At 41.9% G+C, this 26,738-nt stretch overlaps 1 protein-coding gene across 5 annotated transcripts in view; it reads right to left on the reverse strand.

Moving 5' to 3' along the window:
* DHRSX (dehydrogenase/reductase X-linked) overlaps window positions 1–26,738 on the reverse strand; it is a 240,934-nt gene that overhangs the window by 118,804 nt on the left and 95,392 nt on the right. For 3 of the 5 annotated variants that reach the window (XM_060233910.1, XM_060233908.1, XM_060233907.1), the window contains exons 2-3: window positions 21,536–21,643; window positions 11,954–12,022 (exon numbers count right to left, since the gene is read on the reverse strand). In XM_060233910.1, the coding sequence (XP_060089893.1) occupies window positions 11,954–12,022; window positions 21,536–21,551 (85 nt within the window). In that variant the 5' untranslated portion in view covers window positions 21,552–21,643. The remainder of the gene's footprint in view (window positions 1–11,953; window positions 12,023–21,535; window positions 21,644–26,738) is intronic. The other 2 variants (XM_060233911.1, XM_060233909.1) reach the window with 2 other exon arrangements.

Below are 26,738 nucleotides of genomic sequence, written 5' to 3' on the forward strand. Positions count from 1 at the left end.
TGGGTGAACCAGTTCTGGCCCACGGGCCGGTAATTTGACACCCCTGCTCTAAATTATGTCACCCTTGGCTAGTCTGGCTCTGTAGGTCAAATCTACTTTGAATCAAAAGGAGAGTTGTTGCAAAATTTATAGATTATTCCTATAAAACATCCAGTTGGACAGACAAATGGTGGAACAATCAGGCTAGTAATAGCTGTATAGATTAGACAAAATAGAAAGGCATGCCAGAAGGACAAAGCAAAGCTAGGTAATGGAACAATGAATTGGAGCACATAAAATTTTGGTCAGAGAAAAAGGAGAAATGCTTATTATAAAAATATAAAATAAAAGGGGGAAATGCTAATTGTTATTTACAAATATCAATGAGATCTCAGCTAGTTTCATCATACCACATTAAGGAATTATTTCATTAAAATGCCAGCTTGGCAGCTATAATTTCAATATATTTAACAATAAAATGGAACTTGAATTTAATTTGGCTGTATTTTATCAGAATTTCTAGGCAGCACAGAGTAGGATAAAAGAGAACTTTTCATAAAGAAGATACATTTGGGCAGCCATCATTAACATAAGAATACAGGAACTGCCTTGCTGGATAAGAACAAAGACCCTTCTAATCATTATTTTGTAAAGTTCAAAACAGTTTAGTCATATGCAACAAGCAGGATATCAAGGGCCTGATTGCATTCATGTGTAAAGAATCACAAAGCTTTGTAAATTATGGAATTAGAAATGAGTTTATGAATGCCTGCATTACATTACCCAACAATTTTAATTTGCAAAGTGGATTCTAAAAATCAACACAACTATTTATATTTCTATAAAACAACTTCCTCCAATTATAACTCAAGTTTGTTGTGACCCACACAATTCTGCCTTTGCAAAAATGTGGGCAGTTCTGCACTTATACCCAGAGTTCCTCAAATATAGAGATTTCAGTCTGGACTGGCATACCATTCCTTCCCCTGAAGCAGCCAGTCAATGTCCTTGAGATATTTGAAAGCCCTCCCTGGTTATTTCCTCTCCCAAATGAACTGCTTAGTACCAGCAGGCTTCATTATCCCCACTATAAATGGTGCTATGAAATCTGGCAACATAGCAAAATCATTGGCCAAATAGCATTGTTTAGACACAAGAGTAGCACATTCTGGGTCACAGTATAAGTCACACCCATACTTTTCTAACTATTTCCAGAACCTTTTTCTGGAAACAACATTCTTAAAAAATGTTTAAAAGTCCATGAGGGGCACCCATGTGTTTCTCCTTCATGTCCCTCTTGAGAGTTCCAGCACCCCTTGTTCCAAACACAAACAGTACAAGCACTATAATGTTCATGGGATTTATAACTAAAAGGCAGGGTTCAGACAGGCATTTTGAGCTGGCACACAGATGGGATGTAGGCGGAACAAAAATGCACAACCAAATGCATGCATCCACCTCCTGTCCCGCTTCCATCCTTGGGCTGTCCCACTTGTGTTTTTGCGGTGCATCCCATCCATGTGCCGGCTCAAAATGCTGGTCTGGACCCAGCCAAACAGTGGTTTTAAAAAAGTGTTCTCAATATGGGTGCCAGTTTCCAGGAGGTAGATGGACATCTCCTGGGATTACAACTAATCTCCAGGAGACAGCGTTAAATTCATCGTGAGGTGGGGATGACTGCTTTGGGGGGAAAACAGCATATCAGTCTTTGGCTATATAAATCTGCAGCATAGGACCTCAAAGAATTAAGTGAACAAATTTCAACCATCTACAAACAGTGAAAATACATATCATGCCTCAGGTTCAAATAACAGCAGTTTCATGGGCCTGACAGTATGACAACTTTAAATGTTTCTAAATATCATGTGAATCGCAGCATTACAACTTAGAAGCAATAAATCAATCAATAGATGTTCTATTCTGCATTATAACTATCCAGCTTCTGACAAACAGGCTTACAGACGAGTGTTCCATGCCTGCGACACAGCTCTGGCCCATCACAAACAACCTAGTGAAGCTTTATGAAATCAGAACCACACAGTGTTTCACCCTAGGCTTAAAGCCCTATACATGTTTGCTAACAGGCTTGATGCCTTCAGGCCAGGAGTGGCTCTGCTTCACTCACTTTTACTCCTTGGTAGCTTTAGCTGGACAATCTTCCAGAGTTTAAGGACTAGCTCAATTCTAGCAATAATATCTTGGTGTTGAACAGAGGTGCCTTATGATGATTTCAGATCATGGCAGAGTTGCCAACTATACACAGTGGTTCTAGACGATACTTATTACAATCCATCATTCTCTCATCGTTCTCCTGTTCTCATCGTTCTCAGGGGCTGATCTGATGCATTTTTTCCTATTATGCAAGTAAAGCAAATGGTGTCACAGATTGTGTTTGTGTTCATATTTCAGTTGAGGCTTCCTGTTCATTCCTGGCCTGTTACCCCCAAGTAGTACAGCAACAGCAGCTGTAATCACATTTTTTAAAAAATCCATTGGCACTACACAACCATTAAGAGGCCCATTGCTCAGTGTGCGGATTCCAAAGGAAATATCTAAATCTAAGAGACAGAGCTTAAAAGCTTCTAGCCACACTTAGCTGAAACCGAGAAGCAGTGTTTAGGGGTAGGTGGCATGCTGCTCCCTGAGAACTGGATTCAGGATGAGTAGATTGACTACTTAATAGCAGTGTGTGGATGCGGAAGCAGGGATATTGTGCCTTGACATAATAGCACACAGTAGCTTGCTCTTTCCACTAAGATTAGTGAACAGGAAGAAGGTGGTAGTCTTGTTCAAAACAGAACTATGGATGGGAAAAGTAAGATGAATGATTTCAACAGCACAGTATTTACTGGTGTATTGATCTCCATCGTAATTCCATATGCAGCTAATGCCAGAACAGAACTGACTGGTTTATAGTGAATGGTCACAATATGGAATTGACCTTTTATACAATCCTGTAAGGAAGAGGCCAATAAAGGCCATGGGACAATGGAAAAGGCATTACTCCTGTTACCTCCTTGGGGGAAAAGGTCACTACTCAAGGGATATTAGCACAATGTTACCTGAAAAGGAAAGTACTGTGATTATGGATAAAGCCATGGTAGAAGGATTCCTTGTGGGGCCAAGCAGATGATTGACACAATAGGGTCACAGGGGGCTCAGATCTCCTGACTGTAGCTTAAGCTGAAAGAGAATGGTAGAAAAATTCTTCAAGTTTTCCCCCCTCATCCTTTTCCAGCCTTCTGTACAAATATATTTAGAAAGCACTTGCTTAAAATATGTCTAAACAAGTTATTTTTAAAAGATTTCATGAGAACTTGACTAGGGTTTGCTTACTGTCACATTGATGTTTTAGTTCCTTTTGGTTTGTCATAACACTATCTTAAAAGTGCAAATATTTTGTATTCATTGTATATGGAATATTCTTTTCTCACTGTTTGAAAACATCTTCCCAGTGCATGGAAACAACATGTCTCCTTTGCCTCTCATCACAGCTTTTCTTAATGCACAATCCAAGAACTAAAGAAGTATAGTGGTTAGAGTGGCAGACTACTAAGACCAAGAAGAGCTGAGTTCATATCCCCACATTCATGAAGATTAGAGTGTCACTGACCAGATTTTCCTGATCTTTAGAAACAATGTTGATGTCAGGGGATGTGGCCTAATAGGCAAATGAGCTCCTGATCATTTTTCTACAAAGAAGTCCCGGTTCTATCTCACCTCACAGTGTTTCTGTGAGGATAAAATGGAAGAGGAGAGAATTATGTATGTTGTCCGTAGTTCCTTAGAAGAAAGTAGGAACAAAAAATAACAGACAAATCCTTTTAGCTTAAAAGAAACAAAATCTAAGTAATCTTGTATTTCCAGTTCCCAAGCTAAAATCTAATTATGAATACATACTGTGTCTTTACACAATCAAAGGATAATATATCGCCTGTGCTATTCCCACTACTGTTCTAATTTATGATCTGCAGGCTCTTACAGAAAAAGCAGGTGTGAACAGAGTGTCACTTATTTCAGTAGAAAGTAAAAACCTGTGCAAATATCCAATACAAGCTATGCAATTTACTATTTACCTAATTACCCCTCTTGTGGCCTTTGCACACACTTCCCTTCTACTTCATTGCTTCTACTGCCATACCTGCCGCTGTATCTAATCAAAGAAACAGTTCCTGGAACTAAAACAGCTGTCTGTCTCAGTGACGCTCAAATCTGAGAGAGAGAGAGAGGTGTCATGTATTTGCTGTTGAGCTTGGCTGTCTCAAGTCTGTCTCAGTCTGTCTCAGTGACGCTCAAATCTGAGAGAGAGAGGTGTCATGTATTTGCTGTTGAGCTTGGCTACAATAGCAACAATGGCAATAATGAAATGGGAAGGACTGGAAGCAGAGGGTACAAGGAGAGAAGATTCCAGTGGAAACCACAGGAGGTGGCTAACATGGGGAAAGAAGGAAAAGTCAACCTACACAGCTCCGTGGGTGAATGAGAGCCATGTTCGAATACCCAGTCTGCCATGAAAAGCTTGCTGTCAGGCCTGTCACACATATTCAGCCTAATGTACCTCACAGAGTAGCTTTGAAAATAAACTGGAACACAGGAAAATGATATAAGCCATTTTGGGTCCCTATTAGGGAAAAAGGTGAAGCAAAAACGAAGTAAATAAACTAAACAACTACACCTTCCAAAGTTATTTTGAAGATTAACTTAGATAGGTTTACTGTTAGGGAAGTCATCCTTTGCTGTTCTATCACAAAAGCTAGCCCACCTTTCCCAATATGTGAAACAATGGATATTGATTGATATCGCTATGGCTAGTATCAATTTTTTACGAAGTAATTTTAAGGGTTGGCAGCTCCAGGTTTGGAAATACTTGGGAGATTTTTGGAGGTGGGAGCCTGGGGAAGGTGAGGTTTGGGGACAGGAGAGACTCCAATGAAGTATAATGCCATAGAGTTCACCTTCCAAAGTGACCATTTTCTCCAGATAAATTGATTTCCAGATGGCAACAGTAATAGCAAGAGATCTCCAGCCACCACCTGGAGGTTGGTAACCCTATCTTTGCAGAAAATGACCTTATTTATGGAAGGCCTACTAGATTCTTTGATTATTAGCGTTTTCACTTGTGCCATGCTTTAAACAATTCATTCTTTTACATGGACTACCTGAAATAAGAAACTACATTTAATGTAGGTCAAGGCCATTAATATTTACCCACCATCAGAGGAGAGAAAGTGCTTTACTAGCTGGTACTTGCCAGCCAGATTGCAAAGTGTTTCACTCTATTCTTGCTTAATTCCTGGGATTAAGACTGGCTCTGTTTGCTCTGCAGTTTCTCGTTACCTTGTCAAGGTTTCAAGCTTTGCCACTTTTTTATATAACATTTATTTTTTTTAATCTCTGTTTTGCTTCTGGAAATGGCAATTTTGTTCTCAGTGTCAGCCATCTTACACATCTTTGTCATCATCTTAATTTAGTTCATGTTTCTTGTCAATTCTTTGCCTCACTTGATCTGCCATACTGTCATTCTACAGCTAACAAATCAGCATGAATCCTTTTCCTCAGACATTTATTTGGATGTCCCCAGCCGAAACTTCATTATCATTTCAAAAACCTTCCCAAGTTTCTCCTCCTGTTGGACATGCTGATGGGATTGGACATATTTTCCTGCTAATTTCAAACTGCATTTTCCCCCCTTGTCATTCTTTCTAATATATGCTGTTTATTGTTCATAAAGGTAAAAGTAGTCCCCTGTGCAAGCACCAGTCGTTTCCAACACTGGGGTGATGTTGCATCAAGCCATTTTTACAGCAGACTTTAAAAAAAAAATGGGGTGGTCTGCCTTCCCCAGTCATCTACACTTTTCCCCCCAGCAAGCTGGGTACTCATTTTACCAACCTCAGAAGGATGGAAGGCTGAATCAACCTTGAGCCAGCTACCTGAACCCAGCTTTCACTGGGATCGAACTCAGGTCGTGAGCAGAACCTGGAATGCAGTACTACAGCTTACCATTCTGCACCACAGGGCTCTCTTATTCAGAAGAATAAATCATCCATAAATAAAATGGTTTTATTACTGGTTAAATTTTATTTATGGATGATTTATTCTTCTGAATAGAATCAACAGGTTCTTCTTGTTTTTTTTTTATGCTTGAATTCTGGTGGCATATGTTTGTCTTCACTGTCTTCTCTATTTCTTGTTGATTTTAAATATTCATATTTATCCACATAGTCTTCTGTTCAGCGTTTCATCACTCAGCCTCAATCAATCTGCAGAAGCTCTTCCCAATATTCCAACTTATTGTGCTGGTCACATTTTAGAGACTAGCGTCATTGTTTCACAATGCTTTGGTTTTTGTTATGATCCGTTCCCTTACGCTGTTCTCTTTAATCTCTTCTATATCACTTTGCTACTCCCTAAGATTCCAAACCTCCTTAAGATCTTCATTCCTTAGATACTGATGAATTCTTGGCTTTCCCCCTCATGTCTTCCTTCAAAATTTTTACACTGTGTTGCAATCACCTCTTTTATTCAGCACTTTTCCTTATTTTACACTCCTTTTTCCTGTTGCTATTCATTTAGTTTGGCTCATCCCTCCTCGTCTTGATCACCTCTCCTTGAATGCTAATCTAATTCTTGAGCCAGAGTTACTGAATATCTTGGCAGATATCCCACTCCTTGCCTGATTTCACTTATTATTAATGCATGCTTTCTTTCTGTTTAACCAATTTATTTTCTGCTTTGCAATCTTTTCTCAAGTCTTTAGCATTCTAGTTCTTGTCCCCAATGCTTGCTACTTTCAATTCTTTGTTCTACTACTGCATCTGCTCTTTCATTAGGTTTATCCCAATAATAGTTATCAATACAACTGTGTGCAAAAACCATTATTACTTCTCTTCCTCTGGTTGCAAAATTTATCTTTCTGATACTGGATATTCTTCTCAAACTTCTATTCTTATTTTCCCTGATTTCACTATTCTATATCATTTGACATTCTCCATTTTAGTTCTCTTCACTCTTTTCAAATTTGATGGCAACATTTTTTTCCTAATTTTATGTTTGAAATATTTTTTTCAAGTTTTGAATATTTCTCTTCTCATTTCTCTGCTTTTAGTGAAGTTCCCTAGGCTTTATTTTTGGCCCATTTCAGCTCAGTCTTCATACCCTTTCATTTGGCCCATTTCATGACACTCCTTAAACTTCTTGACAAAATTATCTCTTTTGCTACAGTGTTACGGAAGATAACCAGCTTGAGATTTCTGTTCCTTCTCTTGTTTCATATACTTACAAATATTTCCAGTTTTCATATAAGTGTTTACATCTGATGGGTTTTTTTAAAAAAAAACCCTCAGTATCTAGAGGATATATTGTCTACGTAATTATAACTTATTGAGACTCCAGTTCAACTCTCAGTTCACATTCTCACTCAGTTGGCAATACCACTTCTCCATCTTCTTAGCAAGTTAAGAGCATAGGCAATATCCTCAATCTTTCTATTCTTTATTTTTTACTGACATCAATATAGCTCAGTATCAGGGTATATGCTATGTATACAAAAGATCCTACATTCAATACCTAAACTCAACTGTTGAAGAATTACAGGTGCAAGTGGATGCCTTTTCTCTGTATGAACTCCCAGACAACAGCTGTCAAAGCAGACAATACTGCAATGAAATCAGACATAATGAAGGCAGTTTTATATGTTCATAAAATTTACCATCATTTATCTACCAATTCTACTACAACTTTTGCTCAGACTCTCATTCTAATCCATTGCAATTATTGTAATGTTTTGCTTTCTGGTTTATTTCTGTGTCTCGGTATAATCTCTATTCTCAACTCAATAGATCAGTCTTCTTTTTCCTACACTTCTACATATTGACCTTCACAAGAAGCATCTTGGCAAATCTGAGCTCCTTCATTGATAGAGACTGTGGTGCAGCAACCTTTGGCCCGTCAAACCATCAATCAAGTGACTGTTCTCCCCCACCCACTGCTGGCCCCAGGACAGACGAGGATTGGGCCTCTGAAAAAACTGCTAGGTAGTGGTTCCTACTAGGCAACTAACATTGTTTCTCTCAGTAAAAAGCAACCAAGCTTGGTAAAAGGCAGTGGCGAAAGCCCCTTTCGAATCCTATTTTGGCCTTTGAGAAAGAGTTCATTGGTTGACTGTGCTTCTGTTAGTCAAAGGCAACCAACCTTGGTTCTAGCAGTTTATGGCTCTCTGTACTTTCCCATTGGCTAAGCCACCTGTCACTCTGCTTTGCACAGGAGAGAAAGAAATCCTTCCCTCAACTGGCAGAGGATCAGAGGAGAAAAACAGTAATAGAGAAAGCCATCTCACAATTGGCTGAGGGAGGGAGGAGGGAAGGCTTTCTCTCGATTGACTGACAACTCCTCCCTATCCTCCTCTGGAAGGGAAACAGAGACAGGAGGGAAAATGGCATCCTGAGGAAACAGACCAGATACATAGAGAGAGAGATGGAGGCAAAGCGAGACACAGAGAGACTAAAATCCTGTGCTTAAGACCAACAATGTTATCAGAGGGAGAATGTTGGTCTGAAAGGTATCATTCAAGGCCTCTGAAGGAGAACTCATTGGGACCAGTCATAACTACGGCTGCCAGATCCAGGTTGGTGGGAAAATCCTGGAGAATCTGTGATGGAATTTGAGGAGGGCATAGGAGTTAGGGCTTCAGAGACCCAGACTCAGATTCTTGTTGTGGAAGCTGACTGGGTGATCTCAGACCAGTCACAGACTTTCAGCCTAACCTGCCTCACAGGATTGTTGTTCTGATCAAAGAGGGGAAAGGAGAATGATGTAAGCTGCTTTGGTCTCCCCCACTGTGGAGAGAGAATGTCCTTTCCCTAAGTGGAGGCTGCAGGGAGGGGGGAGGCAATGGAAAGCCAAAGTCAGAGGGGCAGATAAAGGGAAGGAGATAGGGTTACCAACTCAAGGTTAGGAAATTCCTGGAGATTTAAGGGGTGGAGTCTGGATAAGGTAGGATTTAAGGAGGACCTCAGACAGGTGCGATGCCATACACTGTATCCTCTAAGCCAGTGGTCCCCAATTTTTTGGGCACCAAGGAGCGGTTTCGTGGAAGACAATTTTTCCACGGACCAGTGGGGGTGGGGGTTCTGGGGGTTTTTCTGCCTCAGGCTGTCCCTACACCCACATCTCGTCTCTGCTCCCTATGGGGTCTTTAAATGAGGAGTAGGCAAAGGTCTCTGCCTCACTGCAGCCCGGTTGCTAAGAGGTCACAGACCGGTACCGGTCCATGGCCTGGGGGTTGGAGACCCCTGCTCTAAACCACCTAGTTCCTTCTTGGGGACCACTGTTGCTAATCTCCAGGTGACAACTGGAGATTATTCAGAATTGCAACTACTTTCCAGATAGCAACAATCAGTTCCCCTTGAGGTGGGGGGGGGGCTGAATATCTTAACTTGGGTGGGTAGAAAGACAGCAAGGGGGGGCACTTGCCCAGAGCTTTTTTCCTACAGCCTGCTGAAACAGGCCTTATTCCTAGTTACTACATAAATCATGAAACATACTCTATTTAAGTTGAGTAAGAATGACTAACACATTTAATAAATTTTTATTGTTCATAAACTGTATCTGTATGGCAAAACTACATTGTACATTGTCTTCTAGTTCACTGAAGAAGGTGACCAAAACAAGATAGCCATTACCAGGGATTTCTTGTGTGATTTTTCTGGATTATTTTGATTTATGACATTTTGGATTTACCTTATATTTGAAGATTCTTTTCATATTCATTGTAATTAAAATGACTGTCACTTTTGCTGTTATCATTCTTAGATGTTGAGTAGTTTATATACTTTTGTAATTAATTATTATGAACAACACTGCATAATTAATATAGCAAAAACTTATATTTATTTATGTATTTAGCATTTCATTGCAGTGTTACTGCTTATTTTTTAAATCTTTATATATGCTGTAATCCTTCTGATAATATGCTGGTATCTGAAGCTGCAGAACAAAGTTTCTATCGTGGCAAATTTAAGAACTGCAAAGTTTTATTCATAGTATAAGCGTGTAGGTCACCAAAAAGACAAACAAGTGAGTTCTAGATCAAATCGAACATGAATTTTCAATCAAAAATGACTAAATTGACCCTATTGTACTCACTGGAAAAGACAATAATGCAGAGAAAAGTTGAAGGCCATATGAAAAGAGGAAGATCCAAAATGTGATGGATTGACCCAATAAAGAAAGCCATGGTCTTCAGTTTGTAAGACCTGAGCAAGGCTGTTAATGAGCCATTTTGGAAGTCATTAATTCACTGGGGAGTTGTAAATCAGACATAACTCAATGACACGCAACATACATGCACACACAAATTAAACTTCCTTTTTCGTTTCATGATTTTTCAGATCAAGAACATGTGGGCTAAAACCTATTCATTTTATTACAATATAATGTCCAATATAGTTTAGACACCTTTATAAATGAAACAAATAATAAATTATGGTCGAGCTGATAAAAACAAAAAAATTTATTGAGTTTACAAAATCTTTTAAACAACCTTAGAACAGTTATATGACTCACTAAAAGAGTTATAGTATTATTCAATCCTGGGTGAAATTCTTACTCAAAGTAAAATTTCCAATAAAAGGTTTTAGGAAACAAACAAAACCAGAAGTAGAACAGTAATTCCTTAACTTCTTCAATATTTCCCATGGAATAAATCATCACAGAATTGATTAATCACAAAATTATTTTAAATACCATCAAAAGTGTTAGAAGCTAAACACAGTAAGACCTAAAGAATCTATAGGATGAGCCGTTACAAAACTCAACACCATGCTTATGCATGATCAAATTAGACTTCTACATGGAGAAAACTATATGACACAAAATTTCCATTTATTTCTTTGATATCCAGCAAGTTTAACTGTACAATAACATGTTGAGGGAAGACCTGAAAGATTTTATCAACAAAGAATCATTTACAATTATCATAGGCAATATCCATTCTGGAACACCACATTCAGAGTTATCAACCACCAAATTAAATTGTTGTATTCAACATGAAGTAATGACAGCAGAAAGTAGAACACCTTTGACTCTGTCATTTACTACCTCATAGGCTAATATAAATGCTAATCTTCTCTGTTAGATTCAGCCCAAGTTATATTACAATAACGTTCCAGGTATCTTCTAGCCTTTTTAATTCCCATTGCTTAATAGTAAACTATAAAACTGAGTTTCCTTTCAAAGGACACTGATGAACAACTCACAGAAGCCTCAAGAAGCTTAGCAATCCAGGTTCCTATCAACACTCCAGTGGAGCTGCTGCTCAGATTCTCAAAATCCCTCAGAACATTCCAGAAACTAAGTGGAACCATCAGTCTCTGAGGCCAGACCATTTCAATCTGCTTGCCATTCCTGCAAGCATACAGAAGAATAGCAACTCCCCATTTCATCAGTAGATAATAGTCTGACTTAGCACATTTAATGTCCTTATCAGACCTCTGAAACACGTTCCGTTCAGAAGCTTAATCACAATGTATGAAGAACCCAAACCAAGCCAGAGTTATTTTAGAATCACATATCACCATCATCCAGCCACATCTTGGTCATATATGCTCTAGGTATACTTTATCTGACACCAGATGATTATGTAGCATGTTTTATCGATTAAAATCTGGCATTACACATTATCAAGGTGAAAAGGAGTCTTTCTACCATATTTTAGATGGGATAGAGATTAGACAACACATGAGCCCTAGTATGCTTCTCTGCTGATTTCCCCAACACACCACACATTCCTAACATACTGAGCACCTCAATGTTATATGTAGCAAGCCATCACTTTTTCTGCTCCACCTACTTCAGATCAAAAGTAGTAGGTTTTTGAACAATGTTGGTATGTATATACACTCTGGACTGGAACATTTAAATATTTAATTCAAGAAAAAAATACAAATCTGATTTTTTTAACACAAATAAATACCTTTTGCATTCAAAGTTTCTTCTTTTATTTTCATCACAGTTTCTTGGCCTTCACTTTCACTGTTGCCAGCTACAAATAAAATGAAACAATAATATCAATTGCAAGTATTTCAGGATACTAACATAGCTTGACATTCATTTCTACAAATATCCACAGCCAAGCAATTAGATTAATTAATGAGGTGAATGAAAAATAGCTGATATAAAAAGAAGATAGGAAAGGACGGATGTCCCTTAACAACAAACGGCAGACTAGTTCGCTTAACAGAGAAAGGTGTATTATTGGCCAATTGACCAAACATCAATGTATTGCAATAATATTTGGTATACCTGCTCAAGACAGAAATATCTTGATCACTAAATTGCTACCTACCTTGATATACATAATTTAGGAGCAGAGATTTAAACCTCAAAATGTTAGGATAGGAACCCACTGGCTCAGAAGATAAATGAAAGATCCACCACCCTCACCATCATATTTGCTAACAGACCCAAGTTAACAAAATCTTACAGACATTGCATGATGAGACTGCCTCACACAGCCATGTCTTCATGCGATATAAATTGTAAAGCACACATAAAATGTAAGCCAGAATGTTTCCCCAGTCCAATCAGTCAGGAAACTGCACGGGCCACAGGATCCTTGAAAGCAGAACTGAGGATTGGCTTAAACCAAGACAAAACACATATGCATACCTACAGATCTCACTGTTCCAAAGTGTTTATCAGTGTTTCTCAAAGGATCAGGTCCATTACAAGAGATTATATACAGTTTTGATAGCATGTCCAATGTGGTACAATTAATTCTTAATTGGCTAATTAATCATGACCTCATAACTGCCACAATCCCATTGAGCTATGTCCCCCCGAGTTACATGGTTAAAAGGTGTCTTTCTAGTAATTTGCCTTCTGGAACAAAAATTATTTTTATACGTTCTGTAAACTCTCTTCTGTCCAAGGATGAATATAGCCAGGTCAGAGTGCTCTGGAAACATGGATCTTATTCTGGGAGTGCTCAGGCTGATGACATTTGCTTTTTCTTCTTTGGCTGACCCAATCCCAACTTCCTTGGAATGTACCTAGGGAGCTTCCTTTTGTATGCTCAATACTCTGTGGCTCTGACCTTTTCCCTACTTAGAGATTTGCTTAAGAAAAATGCAGGTTTTAATAAAATGTATCAAAGCTTAATCAATATATCTCCTTATTCAAGTATGATTCTTTGTGCAAAGCATGGCTAAATATGACCCTTAATTGGCTTCTAAGGCAATAGTGCAGGCTTTAGATTCACACAATATGGCTCTTAGTTGGCTTTTAAGGAAATAGTGCAAGCTTTAGGTTCACACAGGCTGACTCATCTATCATTCATGAGTTGACTGTCTGAGCCTGTTTACATCCCTCGGGTCTACTCTTGCAACAGGTTTAAATATTATCTCTTTGATCCTGACCATTTTGCAACAATACTAAGTATGCAAAAAGACAAAATGGAAGCTCTCATTTTACATGTATTGTTTTCTGGCAGAAATGTATAACTTGCTAATGTTTTAATAGTTGCAACAACAACTGTCTTGCCTACTTTTTTCTCAAGCCATCTTGTACATCCACTTCAACTGGGTGGCCTTATAATATTTAATTATGAATATGGAAGTGGTTATTGCCTGCAAACCTGTGACATGAATATTAGCATGCCAATGAATATACTAGATGAGTGCTTCAATTATATTTGCATAGCTCAATGGATGCCTTTTTTCTTTTACCACTAAAACCAAAAGAATAAACTCCCTCACAGTGTGTGTTTTTTCCTATAGAGATCATCCAGAATTGCACAGTGCAAATATCCAGCTTGATCCTAATCTCTAGAAATAGATGCAGTGTCAACAAACTAACCCTCCAGTGGAAATGCCAGATCTGTGGAGTTCTCCTTAAAAGAAGCTACAGGCATGAGATCAAGTCTCCTCACTTTCTTAGCCTAAGTAATTTTCTACAGCAGGGAATTTAAGTCCAACATGCTATAGTTCTGGATATAGTTTTGTTGGAGAAAACAGGAAATGTTGTAGCAACCCCCGCAAGGTTTTTCACATTTCAGCTCCTTCTCCACTACATGCTCCACAACTAGCATCTTTATTAATGCCTCCAACACTCTGTTGAACATCTGATATGTTCATTTAATTTGGGCAACATATTGTATATTAACAATTTGTGTTATTCATTCATAACAGAAAGGCTTCCATATGGGTACAGTTTTAAAGAAATAATATTGCTAAAAATTCTGAACTGCACTGTTGGTGTTACTTTACAATGCCTTCCCATGCTAGAGCGACAATGAACCTTTGAAAAAATGCAAATTGTATCGTCACCAACAGGCTTGCTCTCCCAATAGGCAAAAGGGCATTTGGTCAGGGTACACTACAGCCACAGCCCACTGCCAGTTCACAGAACTGCCCCTGTAAGAGTAGCAATGCTATCCACTGCTGTCGCTCTCCCTGCATGAATTGAAGGAGGCAGCCACAGAAAGGTAGTTTGCAGCAAGTACTATCAGCCACTGATGAAATTGCCAATGAGCCAGCCATGGGCTAAAAAAGGACCTTTTCAGCCATCTGGCAAAGGATTTCAGTGGAAACTGCCCAATATTACTATCAGTCTGGTCTGCCCTTTATAATGTAATAGTGATAACTATTTGTAGCTCAGAACCCTGCCAAGAACATTTTACTATAGTCACATGCATCAATGGATGCAGATGAAATGTTACAATCCCTACTAGTTTTACTGTAGTAAGAAACATAAACATAACATTTTATCTTCCAAACTGCAGACACAAAAATAGGTTGCTTACCTGTAACTGATGATCTTCGAGTGGTCATCTGTGCATTCACACCCACGGGAGAAAGCATGCCTGTGCTGACCCAATCGGTACTTAACAAGCCAAGGATTTTCACACTCAGCTCCAGTGGCTTGCGCAAGAACCCCACCACGCATGTTCACAGAGTGGATGCGGACATCCCGTCAATTACTTCTGGCCGCTGTATGACCCTAAAGAGTGCCGAAGGACTGACAGCAGTGGGGAAGCTGGGCGGGTGGTGTGAATGCACAGATGCAAGGGCGGCTCAATGCCCCATGGCACCCTAGGCAGACTCACTGCCTAGCGCCCCCCCAAAGTGCCCCCCCGCCTCCCCCGCCGTGACTCTGTGCTCCCCCCCAAGCCTCCTCCCTCCCCCCCACGCCTCCTCCTCCCTCCTGACCCTTCCCCACATCATGGATTTCAATGCCAGAACCAGGTTTACCACCATGTTCCAGCTCTCTAAAGCCCCCCTCCTCTCACCCAATCACTGGGTCACTGGGCAAAACAGCTCCACGGGGCTGGGCTGCACTCAGTCTGTCCCAAGCAGCATCCTGAAAGGGCACCTCGGCTGCCACTGACTCCTCCCCTCCCCACTTCCTGGCTGGGAAAGGATTCAGCAGCAGCCAAGGCACCCTTTCAGGACACTGCTCGGGACAGACTGAGTGTGGCCCAGCCCCGCGGTGTGGTTCTGCCCAGCAACTCAGTGATCAGGCAAGAGGAGGGGGGCTTTAGAGAGCTGGAACGCAGTGGTAAAGCCGGTTCTGACACTGAAAACCAAGTGTTGTGGGGAAGGGTCGGGAGGGAGGAGGAGGAGGTGCAGGGGGGGAGGCGAAGGGAAGAAAAAATGGAGTGACAGGCAGCAGCGGCCGGTGGTAGTGGCTGGCGGGGGAGGAGGCAGGCAAACTAGGTGCTTGCCAGGGGCACCGGGAGGGGGTGGGGAGCCCAATTTGGTGCTTCCACCTTCCCGGCACCCTAGGCAAACACCTAGTTTGCCTAGTGGGTGAGCCGGCCCTGCACAGATGACCACTCAAAGATCATCAGTTACAGGTAAGCAACCTGTTTATCTTCTTCATAGTCTCTGTGCATCACACCCATGGGAGATTAGCAAGCTAGGTCTATGTCTGGAGGAGGGTGCTGGAGGTCATTCAGACACAGCAGACAGCAGAAGCACATTGCCTGCTAGAAATAACACAAGTGTAGATAGACAGTAGAGGCATAGCAGTATGCTGACTGGCCTAGATTGTAGCTCTGCAGATCTCTTGTGTAGATCTCTGTGGATCACCTGGTGTAGCAGAGACATGGCTAAGGCCCTAGTTGAGTGACCTCAAGGCAGGTCAAGAGGCAACCCATGATAAGGGACAGTAGGGCTCAGGATGTCCTGTTAGGCCTCAGGGAAGTCTCTGAGATCTTACAGTTTAGCTTGGAGGAAACAGTAGAGAAGAACAAGTTAGTATTGTTTCTAGAGCTGAATGAAGAACACAAGAGGAGGACCCTTTTGATATCCAAAGAAAGGAGACTTTCTTTATCTGCCCATCTACGAAGAGAAGGTTTGAAAGAGAGATGTCAGAGTTACAAAGGGAACTCAGACTCTATTTCCAAGAGAAAGAATACTGCTGGAGAGTGAGGAAGAAGTATATTCTCATCATGAAAACAAAGGGTTTCATATTCTCATCATGAAAACAACATCGAGTCAGTAGTCCAGTTATCCAACCAGTGAGAGAGACAGCCATCAATAACGCTGCTCCCCATGACAAGAAATGAATGGAACCAGTAGCCAGTGGTTTGGAGAGGTTCCATGGCAGGATTGATAAGAGAAAGGCAGATGCGAAGGCGGAGTGGTCATTTGGCATAAAGATGAAAGCCGAGAAGGCCTTTAGGAAGTGAGTAATAGAAGAGGGTGAGGATGACCGGTACCCATCAATGGAGGTACAGTGTGCCAAGGCGGCCGGGAGGCCTGTTCCAACCCAAGAGGAGTTGAGGCTGCAGCCCACAATGATGCTAAGAAGTTAGAGATAATAGGATGTTCCATATTTGTAAGAAAAGTATGGGGAGTCTCTGGGGCGATACGACGCAGAAGAGGAAAGTAGTGATGGCAAAGCCATCATAGTGATGCCCTAGAGCAGTGAGGGCATGACTTAGGATTTTGTTGGCTACCCTGGAACTTCAAGGTGCACATGAGAACATGTAGAGGTATTGGCTGCATCGCAGGAGAGGAGACAAGATCTGGTATCCACTCCTGCTCTGGGGTAGAATTGCTGATGTTTCCAATCTTACTCAGATGCTGTCGATTGGGAGTGACCCCAGAGGCATAATGGAGGGTGGAGAAAAAACCTCTCAACATGAGGGGATGCCGCCCTGCAGCTTCAAGAAATCGCCTGTATGTTCAGGTCCCCAAGTGGGTGGATGACCTGTGGGAAGAGTGAAAGTCTATACCGTCTGTCCATATTCCCAGTACTAGGGTACAAGCATCCTGGCAATAGCCCATCTGTGACAGTTATAAGATGAGGGATGAGGGATGAAGCATTTATGCAAGGGTGAAGACAGACCTCTCTGCAAGTGATAGCTGAAGGAAGTGTGTAGTGGATCTTATTGTCAGCATTCCCAGAAAATGATGTGGTAGTTGGCATGGTCGGGAGGTTATAAGTGGCTTGATACAGCCTGCCCCTGCCTCCTGTTCCTGGTATTCCAAGGAGGTCTCCCATCCAAGAACTTGACAGGATTGGCCCTGCTTAGCTCCCAAGATCCGACGAAATCAGGTTTGCCTGGGCTATCCAGGTCAGGGCTGGTAAGTTTGAGATGGGATCATGCATGTGCATCTTCCAGAACCAGAGACTGGTTTGTAATGATCCAAAGGGAAGGATAGGGAGTTGGAGAGATGTCCCTAAAAACAGAAAGAGTTCCCATTATGCACCAATCCCATGGTTAGGACTCTGGGCAGTAGGGAGAGGTGGAGCAACAGGAGGTCCCTGAAGAGTCAGAGAGTTCTGAGGCATCAGAACTCCAGAAATGTAGGACATGCATGAGGAGGCTGGTAAGCACCCGGACCAAGTGGTTGAGGCCAGAGAGGATTGACATGGAGAACTGCATGTTCTTACCATGTTTGAAGCACATGCGCAAAAGAGAAAGTTCTGCACTCCCCATATGATGTGCTATGAACTAGCATTCATAGTTGTCCCTATGGACTGGACCATGTTTAAAGGATTTCTTCCTTCCTTCCTTCCTTCCTTCCTTCCTTCCTTCCTTCCTTCCTTCCTTCCTTCCTTCCTTCCTTCCTTCCTTCCTTCCTTCATTTTTCTTTGTGTTGGAATAGGTCAAAATGGACTGAGCATTGCAAATGAGGATCCATTTGGAGTTAGCAACCAACAGTTACAGGAGTGTGGTTAAACCTAGGAAGTAGAGCAGGCTGCAAGGAGCATTATAGTTTGAGAGGGATGCATGGAGATTTTAAGTGGCCAATGGAAGTTAAGTGATCCAACTGAAATGTAGTGGGACTACACACTAAGTAAATTAGGGGTGCCAATCCCTACTTCACATTAGTTGGCAGAAGTGTATCATGCAGGGCAGTCCTGCTAAAATTGTACTAGAGGGACTTCATCTAGTGCTCTGTGGATCCTGATGAGGCAGAGGCCTCCCTGTCCTGTTTTCGATACCATGAAGTACTGAAAGGGAAGGTGGAAACTTGGAAGGGTAGAAGAGCTTGGTCCCTGATTAGGAATAACTGGACTTCTGCCAGGAGGACAGTTAGTGTTAATATAAGCCTTCAACCGGCAGTTAGCCGGTGCAGCTGCACTACATTCTCTCAGGTAAGAGAGAAAAGGTGTTGGTTAGTACTGAGGCAGAACCCTGCTTCCAGGAGAGTTCAGATGGTTGGTGCTAGGATTGTCGTTTGTTCTAGGCTGTGTCCTGGATGGCATAGAACCTGGAGACAGACCCAGATTGTAGAGCATTGTGATACTCCTGAGCATCTCTTGCCAATCGTATCTGCAGTGAGGGAGACGATTCAAGCAGCTTGAACAGCCATGTTGCTGGCTTTTTCCTCGTTAGTCGGATTACTGAAGATCTATGTTGCGAGTCTCTCTGGGCAGGCAGGGCAGAGGAAATCAATCAGGAGGAGGGGAAATTTGACTCCAGCACTTGAGTCGGAGCCCGCCTCCACTGCCTTTCCGTAACAGGGAAGGAAAGGGGGGGGGGATCCGAAAGGCTGAGGAGAGTAAAGTTTTTGACTTTTCTCCATCTCACTTTGTTTGTTATTATTTGCTTTTGAGATAACATGAGAGGCAGGATTATAGGATTATAAGTGGCTATTTGAAAGGGGGAAGTAGATAAAAGTACCGGCCGGAGTGAGGAGATCAACTGATCAGCGCAGCAGTCAGAAGAGAACTGATGGGATGTCCGCGCCCACTCTGTGAGCATGTGTGGTGGGGTTCTTGCGCATGTCCATTGCAGCTGAGTGCAAAAAGCCTTGGCTTGTTAAGTACCAATCAGGTCAGCGCAGGCATGCTTTCTCCCACGGATGCACAGAGACCACAAAAAAGATCAGGATGTTATATCTGAACATTTAGAAGGCATGGAAACCACTGCATTGTCTATCAGATGATACAGCCTGTCAAGCTTAATATTACCTGGAAGGAAAAATAAGAGGAACTCTGTTTACCCAAATGACAATGCCAGAGAATGTTGTGACTACTGATAAAGTAACTAAAATAGACATGATGACAGGCCAGGCATTTTTTCAGTGTGCATATCTGTGCTTTTACAGAACAAGAACACTACAATTCAGATGAATGACAATTTGACAAGCATTTTGAAATTCTCCTATCTGACTCAGCTAAGTTTTTAACTGAAAGTTAAAACAGCAACAGACACTGAATTTATATTTTTAATTTTCTTCTATATTTAGCAGGGCTTGCAAGAAAACTAGAAGCTATTGCTCTACTCAAAATTTCCAATGTCCACAATTGTGCCTACAAAATCTAAGGAGGCACAGTGCTGGTAGGCAAGCTGGCTGAACCACAAGACTGTTGTTTTCATATACTGGAGCTCTACCATTCTGCAAAAGCTGCACTTTGGAAGATTCCATGTCACTTGGGCTGCTCCCACAGAGCAAGTACTCTTGTCACTTTTTCCATGGCCACTGCAAATGCAGAGAAATGTGTATTTGCATCACAACTTCCACACAGAGCTTTCAGCACACTTTCTTCTGGCTGGCACTTTCTGTGCCTCCCCACAGCACCACTAGAGGGCTTTCTGAGAGTTCTTTTTAGAAAATTTGTAATTACTATAGCAATTACCATTTTTAAAAAATAGAAGCATTCCCATGGTGTGGCAGAAAGTACCATCAAGTCACAGCTGACTTTGGCAATCTCATAGGGTTTTCAAGGCAAGAGATGTTCTGAGGTGGCTTGCCATTCTGTGTCTATTTCATGATCTTGGTACTCCTTGGGGGAATCCCATCCAATGCTTGCCTGGGCCAACCCTGCTTAGCTTACATGATTTGACAAGATGGGAAAAGCCAGGGAAATCCATGGTACAGAGGGGAAAATTCCAACTGTGAGTAGCTGACAACAAGGAAATGACACCAGTGTGGGCGGGACCTTTATAGAGCAAGGTAATGCACATATTTCATCCAGATGGCTTTACAGCATGCTTGGACTGCACTCTTTCTAAAACAAGTTTGGAAAAGAGGACACTGAGAAAGATAAAATTACAATTAGAGCTCAATACTGAAAAATAAGTAGTTTGAAAATAAACTGAAGAAAAATCCTAATGTAATAAGAGACCTAGATAAGATATCAACAAATATTCCATGCACCAGCAATATAACATGATAGGTCTGAGGAACCACTTGGGAAGCTTTCTAGGAAGCCATGATACAAAACTCAGCTCCAACCAGAGAACCACATAGGCAACACAATGAGGAACTGGTGACTCAAGCCTGGTTCTCTCAGAGCCTTGTTCAACACTTTGGCTAGTATACCACAATGGAACTCTGTTATGAAGGACAGACAACAAAACATTGTTTGGGATGCAGACCAAAACAATATACTTTGGTTTGTTCTGGAAGTACTTAATTTTCCAGATGCACGGGAGGGAAGAGGAAGAAGTATGAAAGTCTGAGAATTCTCCCAGCTGCTTGTTAGTATCATGACAAACTCTGATTTGTCTCTGTATATGAATCTTGCCATTGTGTCATCTGGTCTTGTTACCTCCTAAAATGTAATATACTTCATTAACAGTGGAAATAAATTCCATCACAGTTTAGAAATAATCAAGGAGTTCAAGCTGTGTTGTTTTAAATAAGGCAGTTCAACCCTTTACACCTGTCAACAATTTAGCCACCAAAAAGTACAGTTGTTTCCTCCTTGCACAAGCAGCTATTGCAAGCGTTTCACATCAGGAAAATCAAGTTGTGTTAAGAGTCTTCCATCTATGTAGCTGTCTGTTTCATAAAGCTAATTGCACATACAAGATTTGCATATGTGCACAGGGAAACAGTATTCTGTTCTTCACACTGCAGCTTTCTGCCTCTTGTTTGTTGACCAGGACTTGAGTGGTGTGTGTGTGTAGTCTATTGAGTAGTCTAGAATAAATCCACCTCTTAGTCTAACTAACCTATTTGAGAGGAAGGTTGTGAAATTAAAACATGACTCCGACTTCCTCTGAGGAAGGCTAGCAAACACTAAATACTTAAATTAAACAAAATAAAAATAAATTCATAGAAATTCATCAATAAAATAACAACAGTACCTATTATAACGTGCATGCCGAGTCTCACCAGACACTTCACAGAATGGTAACCAATTCCTTTTGTACCTCCAGTCACTATGGCAACATTCCCATTTTGCTGAGGATAAACTATGTGAAAAAAGGAGGAAAAAGGAATTTAGTTCAAGATCTATTTTACCACTCGCAACTCTGGAGACAAACAGTAAAGCCTGAGAGTCTATCAAGACTCAGCATTACTCATCAATAACAAGGATTGCTGAGAATCACCTAACACTTTATGTGGCAACTGGATTTGCACCTATTAGTACTTCCATCCAGCTTGTGAGACATATTGTAACTCTGGTGTGTGCAACCTCTACCCAGCTACATGTATAACTATAAAACAGCCCTGAAACATTAAAGCTGGAGGATGGTTTGAATGTGCAAGAACTAAATTCAAAATTACACTAAGAGATTAAATCAAACAAGTGGGTCAGTCTTCCTCACAAGATTGTTGTGATAATAAAATAACCATACATACTCTGATACTGGCCTCTCAGGCTTTTTATGATTGCTATCTGTTCCAATATTGCCTCTAGTTTATAGTACTGGGAGGACAGTATAACTTTAACCTTTCTTGAGCTCTTCATGATGATATTATGAGGTTCTTGAAGAAAGAGCAGAATAAAGTGCCCAAACTGATAACTGAAGTATTCACCGGAACTCAAGCCATGGATCATACACTTACCAAAGAACCCATCCACCCAGCCCTATCCACATAAACAAATCCTTTAGTTGTAAGCTCAGTTAAATTGAATGTAAAAATCTATTATTCACACCTTAAAACTTATTTCTATCCAGCAAACAGTAGTCATGACCAAGTCCCACCAAAACCAGTGAAAGAAGTTAATGACAACTAATGAATCTCATTCCTTTTAGCCAAAGTTAGCCTCCATTTATGGTTGCAGATTAAGGCCATAGTGTACAATCGTGAGTGTATAAGAATAGTTCCTTTGTATGATAATCAAATTTTGCAATTTCACTTTTTATTATGACTATACCAAAGGGAATAATTTGAAAGAACAAACTGATTTGAGAATAAATTGTTAAATTATTTGAACTGTATCTGTTGCAGTATTATATATAACTTGGGTTTATACATGAAAACTTCTACCTGGTTGAGACATCACCTGGGGTAATCTCCTGTGCTGTGTGAGGCAGTCCACCAATTGCTGCAGTTCCCCAAAATGGTGCTCATGGACACCATGACTTTTCCCTCAATTCCATTAGAGTAGGAAGTGCTTCAGAAGACCACAGAACACACTAACAGTGTCTGAGACTGAAATAATTTGGAAACATATGCCTCTGTTACCGGAGAATGCTAACATTTGGCTTGGAACATCCTAACATTGTGCTGAACCTTCCAATGTTCTGAGACCAGACCAAGGTCCCAAGTCACGGATGCTGTAAATAGTCACCTCCCCACCCTATGACAGCTATTTTCTTATAGTGCCCCTCTATATGTTGTCAACACTCAAGGGCCCATAGGTTCAACAGGTTTAACACAGGGGACCCTTGACTTACTGGCTTGTGAAAAAGCTAGACAATTTATTTAAAGCCTTTTTATGGACTATACTTTACTGATCCTGAGAAGAAGCAGCCAATTTCATTTATTTATTTAGAATATATAGTCCTGCTTAAAGAGGCTGACAATTAAAAACATGATATTAAAAAACAGCTATTCATTCTGCTTACTGAATTCAAAAGCAAGAATTTAGCCCACCCTGAGCTGATTTTATAACCCAATGCATTAGGCTTATCAAATCAATTTATTGTGTAAAACTGATGGCTAAGAAGAAAAAAGCCCAGTACATTTATTTAATTCTCATAGGAAGTCAAGATATATTTAGGTTTTGTAATATTTTACAGAAAATACATTGTAAACAAAAACACAATGCACAAGTTGGGATGGGGGAACACACATATTTTATTGGCATTACTACTTGCTTTAACATTCTGGATTGCAACTCATGGGGAAAAATTGATCTCATTGAACAAGCAGGTGCATACAGCATAAAGCAATATAGCCTTTGAAGGCAAAGATGAAACAAGGCGGGGGAAAACAGCTGGAAGGCATCTTTGTGCTGTCAACTAGAGCAGCCCTTGCTACCCTGAAACAATGGCTAAAATGGCTACGTTGGAGGACAGCACAAAAGATCAGAGACACAAAGCGGTGGCACAGGGCTGCTGGCAGTCATGACACATGGGGGGGGGAGCACAACAAGCAAACATACAGAACAAATCCTCCTCAAACAGCTTCAAGCACACACAGTTAAAGGAGCCTCTGTGAGCCAGCATGGTGTAGTCGTTAAAGAGTGGCAGACTAGAACTGGAGAACTAGGTTTGATTCCCCACTCTGCCACATGAAGCCCACTGGATGTCCTTGTCCTGGAAGTCACAGTTTCCTCAGAACTCTCTCAGCCTCACCACCTCACAAGGAAGGGAAGGTGATTTTAAGCTGCTTTGAGATTCCTCAGGGTAGAGAAAAGCAGGGTATAAAACTCCACTCTTCATATTATTTTTATTCATCTTTCAGCTCTTCTATTGCTGCTCGCATTGTTCAGATTTTAGAGTGCACTTCAGAGACTGGATGCTGAATATTTAAACACAAGCTTTAACTTTACATCCAGGCCCTCACTCTTAAAACCCTGACCTTACCAAACTGTTCTCAAGAACCAGAAAGCACTGGAATGGAACAAAAGGCCTCAATGTCAACCTTTCACACATTATTCCATCACGTGAACAACACTATCCAGACCATTGCATGCCATAAGCAGAGAGGAAAAACACCATTACTCATTGCTGCTTTTTACTCTGAAACTTCCAAAATATTTCCCAATTAGCAATATTTAAGGAAACACTCTTTGAAACAAGCAAGGAAATCACTATGCTTTTCTTGAACTGTGAATTATGTACATTTTAAATCAGGGCTTATCCCAGGTGCCAGGTTACCTAAAACTTCCACTGTGTTGCCTAGTATTTTCAGAGTGATTTTATTGCAGCTTCTCTCAGTACTTCTTAATTGAAGAACAAAGCTAGATCCAACTAGTTTCTTCACTGATGGAAAAGGGAGGAATTAATCCCCTTTGGCTCACTGAACCTGCATGGACAAAAGCCATGCAAACTGGGGGCTGTAACAAGGAGGAGATTGGCCAAGACTTACTGAAAAAGCTGTCTTGATCCTCTCCAAAGCTGGTGTCATTCTGCATCAGTGTTTTGTTGTATGACATGAAAGGAAATGCACATGAAGGTCTTACCATTGCTTGTTTTTATATAAAAATTTTACACCATTCAATGGTTATGGATGAAATCATTTCTGAACTATCTCTATTCTATAGGGGCTCCAATATTCAATTAAATGCAGCTTTGTAAAGAAACAGCAGAACTATGAGAAATCATACACCCTACAACCTGGTGTTTTTTTTTTGTGAACATAGCCAGGATCAGACTCAGCTGCTGCCGATGAAGATGAAACTGAAACAGCTATGGATGAAGTGAAAACTACCCGGAAAAGAAAGCGTGCTCCATCTAAGTTCTCCCGCCCAGCTTCAGTCAGCGAGAATCACGATGGAGGAGCAGACTCAGAGAAGAGAGAAGAAGACAGCAAGTATGGCAGAAGGACACTTTCCGAGGCTGAGGATGATGAGGTGACCACCCCCACAAAAATCAAGGAACTAAAGCTTGTATCCCACAAACAGAGAGAGATGTCTGCATACATAGCGGCCAGTCCCTGGTGGTGGAAAGTGCTGTCAAGCTTATAAGGAACCCTGAATGCAACATCTAGCCATCGGAATATATTTATTGAATAGAGCACCTTAATTTATTGTAGTTTTAAATTTTATGTAATTGTTTTAATGTATTTATTAACTGTATTTTACAATTGTTTTATATAATATCATGGTATATACCATGTCCTGTTAGCCACCCTGAGCCTGCTTCGGCGGGGAGGGTGGGATATAAATAAAATTTATTATTATTCGGCACCACCCAGCCGAGCGGCCCATCGGCCGCCTTAGGCTGGGGGCCGCCCATTGCCTCCCCTGCTGGATGGGAGACAGTGGGTTCGCCCTGGTCTGCCTGGGAGCGGGCAGCCTTATATAGGCTGGCCCGTCCCCCTGTGGCGCAGTTCAATGCACCAGGGCTTGTCGGCTGAGGAGTGTATCGAAGCGGCCATGAGCAGGCGAGGCTGTGCGGTGCTGTGGCCTTCGTTGGTCGTCGTTTGCGGTCGGCTGGAGGAGCGTCTAGCGCTTCTGAGGCGGCTGAAGGCGGGGAGAGCGTGGGACGTTTTTGCGGCTTCAGACGCCTGGCTGAACGGCGGGCCGTCGACGGGGCTCTGCGGCTGGACAGGGAGTATTTGGCTGTGTGCCTTCGGGGGCCTCCTTTATCTCCTTGTGCCAGTTGGGACCCAGTGGGAGGGGAAGGGGCCATTGAGTCAGGCAAGGACTGCCACAGCAGAGGGTGCTCCGGCCCGCTCTTTTTGAGGCGGCTGTGGTGGGCCCTGCACCGTAGCCTTGTGCAGGCGTTCTACTGGGCGGCCTCGGCGGAGGCAGATCTTTCCCGCCCTTTTTACTGTGCGGGCCTGGGCAGGCGTTTCTGCAGGGCGGCCTTTGCAGCGGCAGATCCTTCCCGCCCTTTCTCTCTGTGCCGTGCCTTGTGCAGGCGCTTTTACAGGACGGCCTTTGCAGCGGCAGATCCTTCCCGCCCTTTCTCTCTGTGCCGTGCCTTGTGCAGGCGCTTTTACAGGGCGGCCTTTGCAGCGGCAGATCCTTCCCGCCCTTTTTCGTCCCCCCAATTGCTGCTTTGGTTTCGGTGGGGGTGTGAGTTGCGGGGTGAGCTGGGGGCCATTTGGGGTGGTGAATGTGTTGCCCTCCCATGCTCTGTTTTATATTTTAGCTACTGGGGGCAGGGTGCTTGGGGCATTCAGTGGCTGGCTGGTGAGGTTACTGGGTAAGTAGCCCAGCGTCCTGCGGCAGGCTGGTTAGCCATCCCCCCCCCAATCTCTGCTCATTCAAGTCTTGCTGCTCATTGGCTTTTGAGTGTTGCCCACTGGGGTAGGTGGGATAGGCGCAAGGCAAGGCTTCTCGTTAGCACCCTTGAGTGCTGCCCATTAGGGCAGTTGGGATAGGGCAAAGGCAGGGCATCTGCGGGGCATGTGGTGACGCACGGACTTCCCCTTAGCCCACGC

Source organism: Heteronotia binoei, chromosome 3 (genome assembly GCF_032191835.1).
Source record: "Heteronotia binoei isolate CCM8104 ecotype False Entrance Well chromosome 3, APGP_CSIRO_Hbin_v1, whole genome shotgun sequence".
Classification (NCBI taxonomy): domain Eukaryota; kingdom Metazoa; phylum Chordata; class Lepidosauria; order Squamata; family Gekkonidae; genus Heteronotia; species Heteronotia binoei.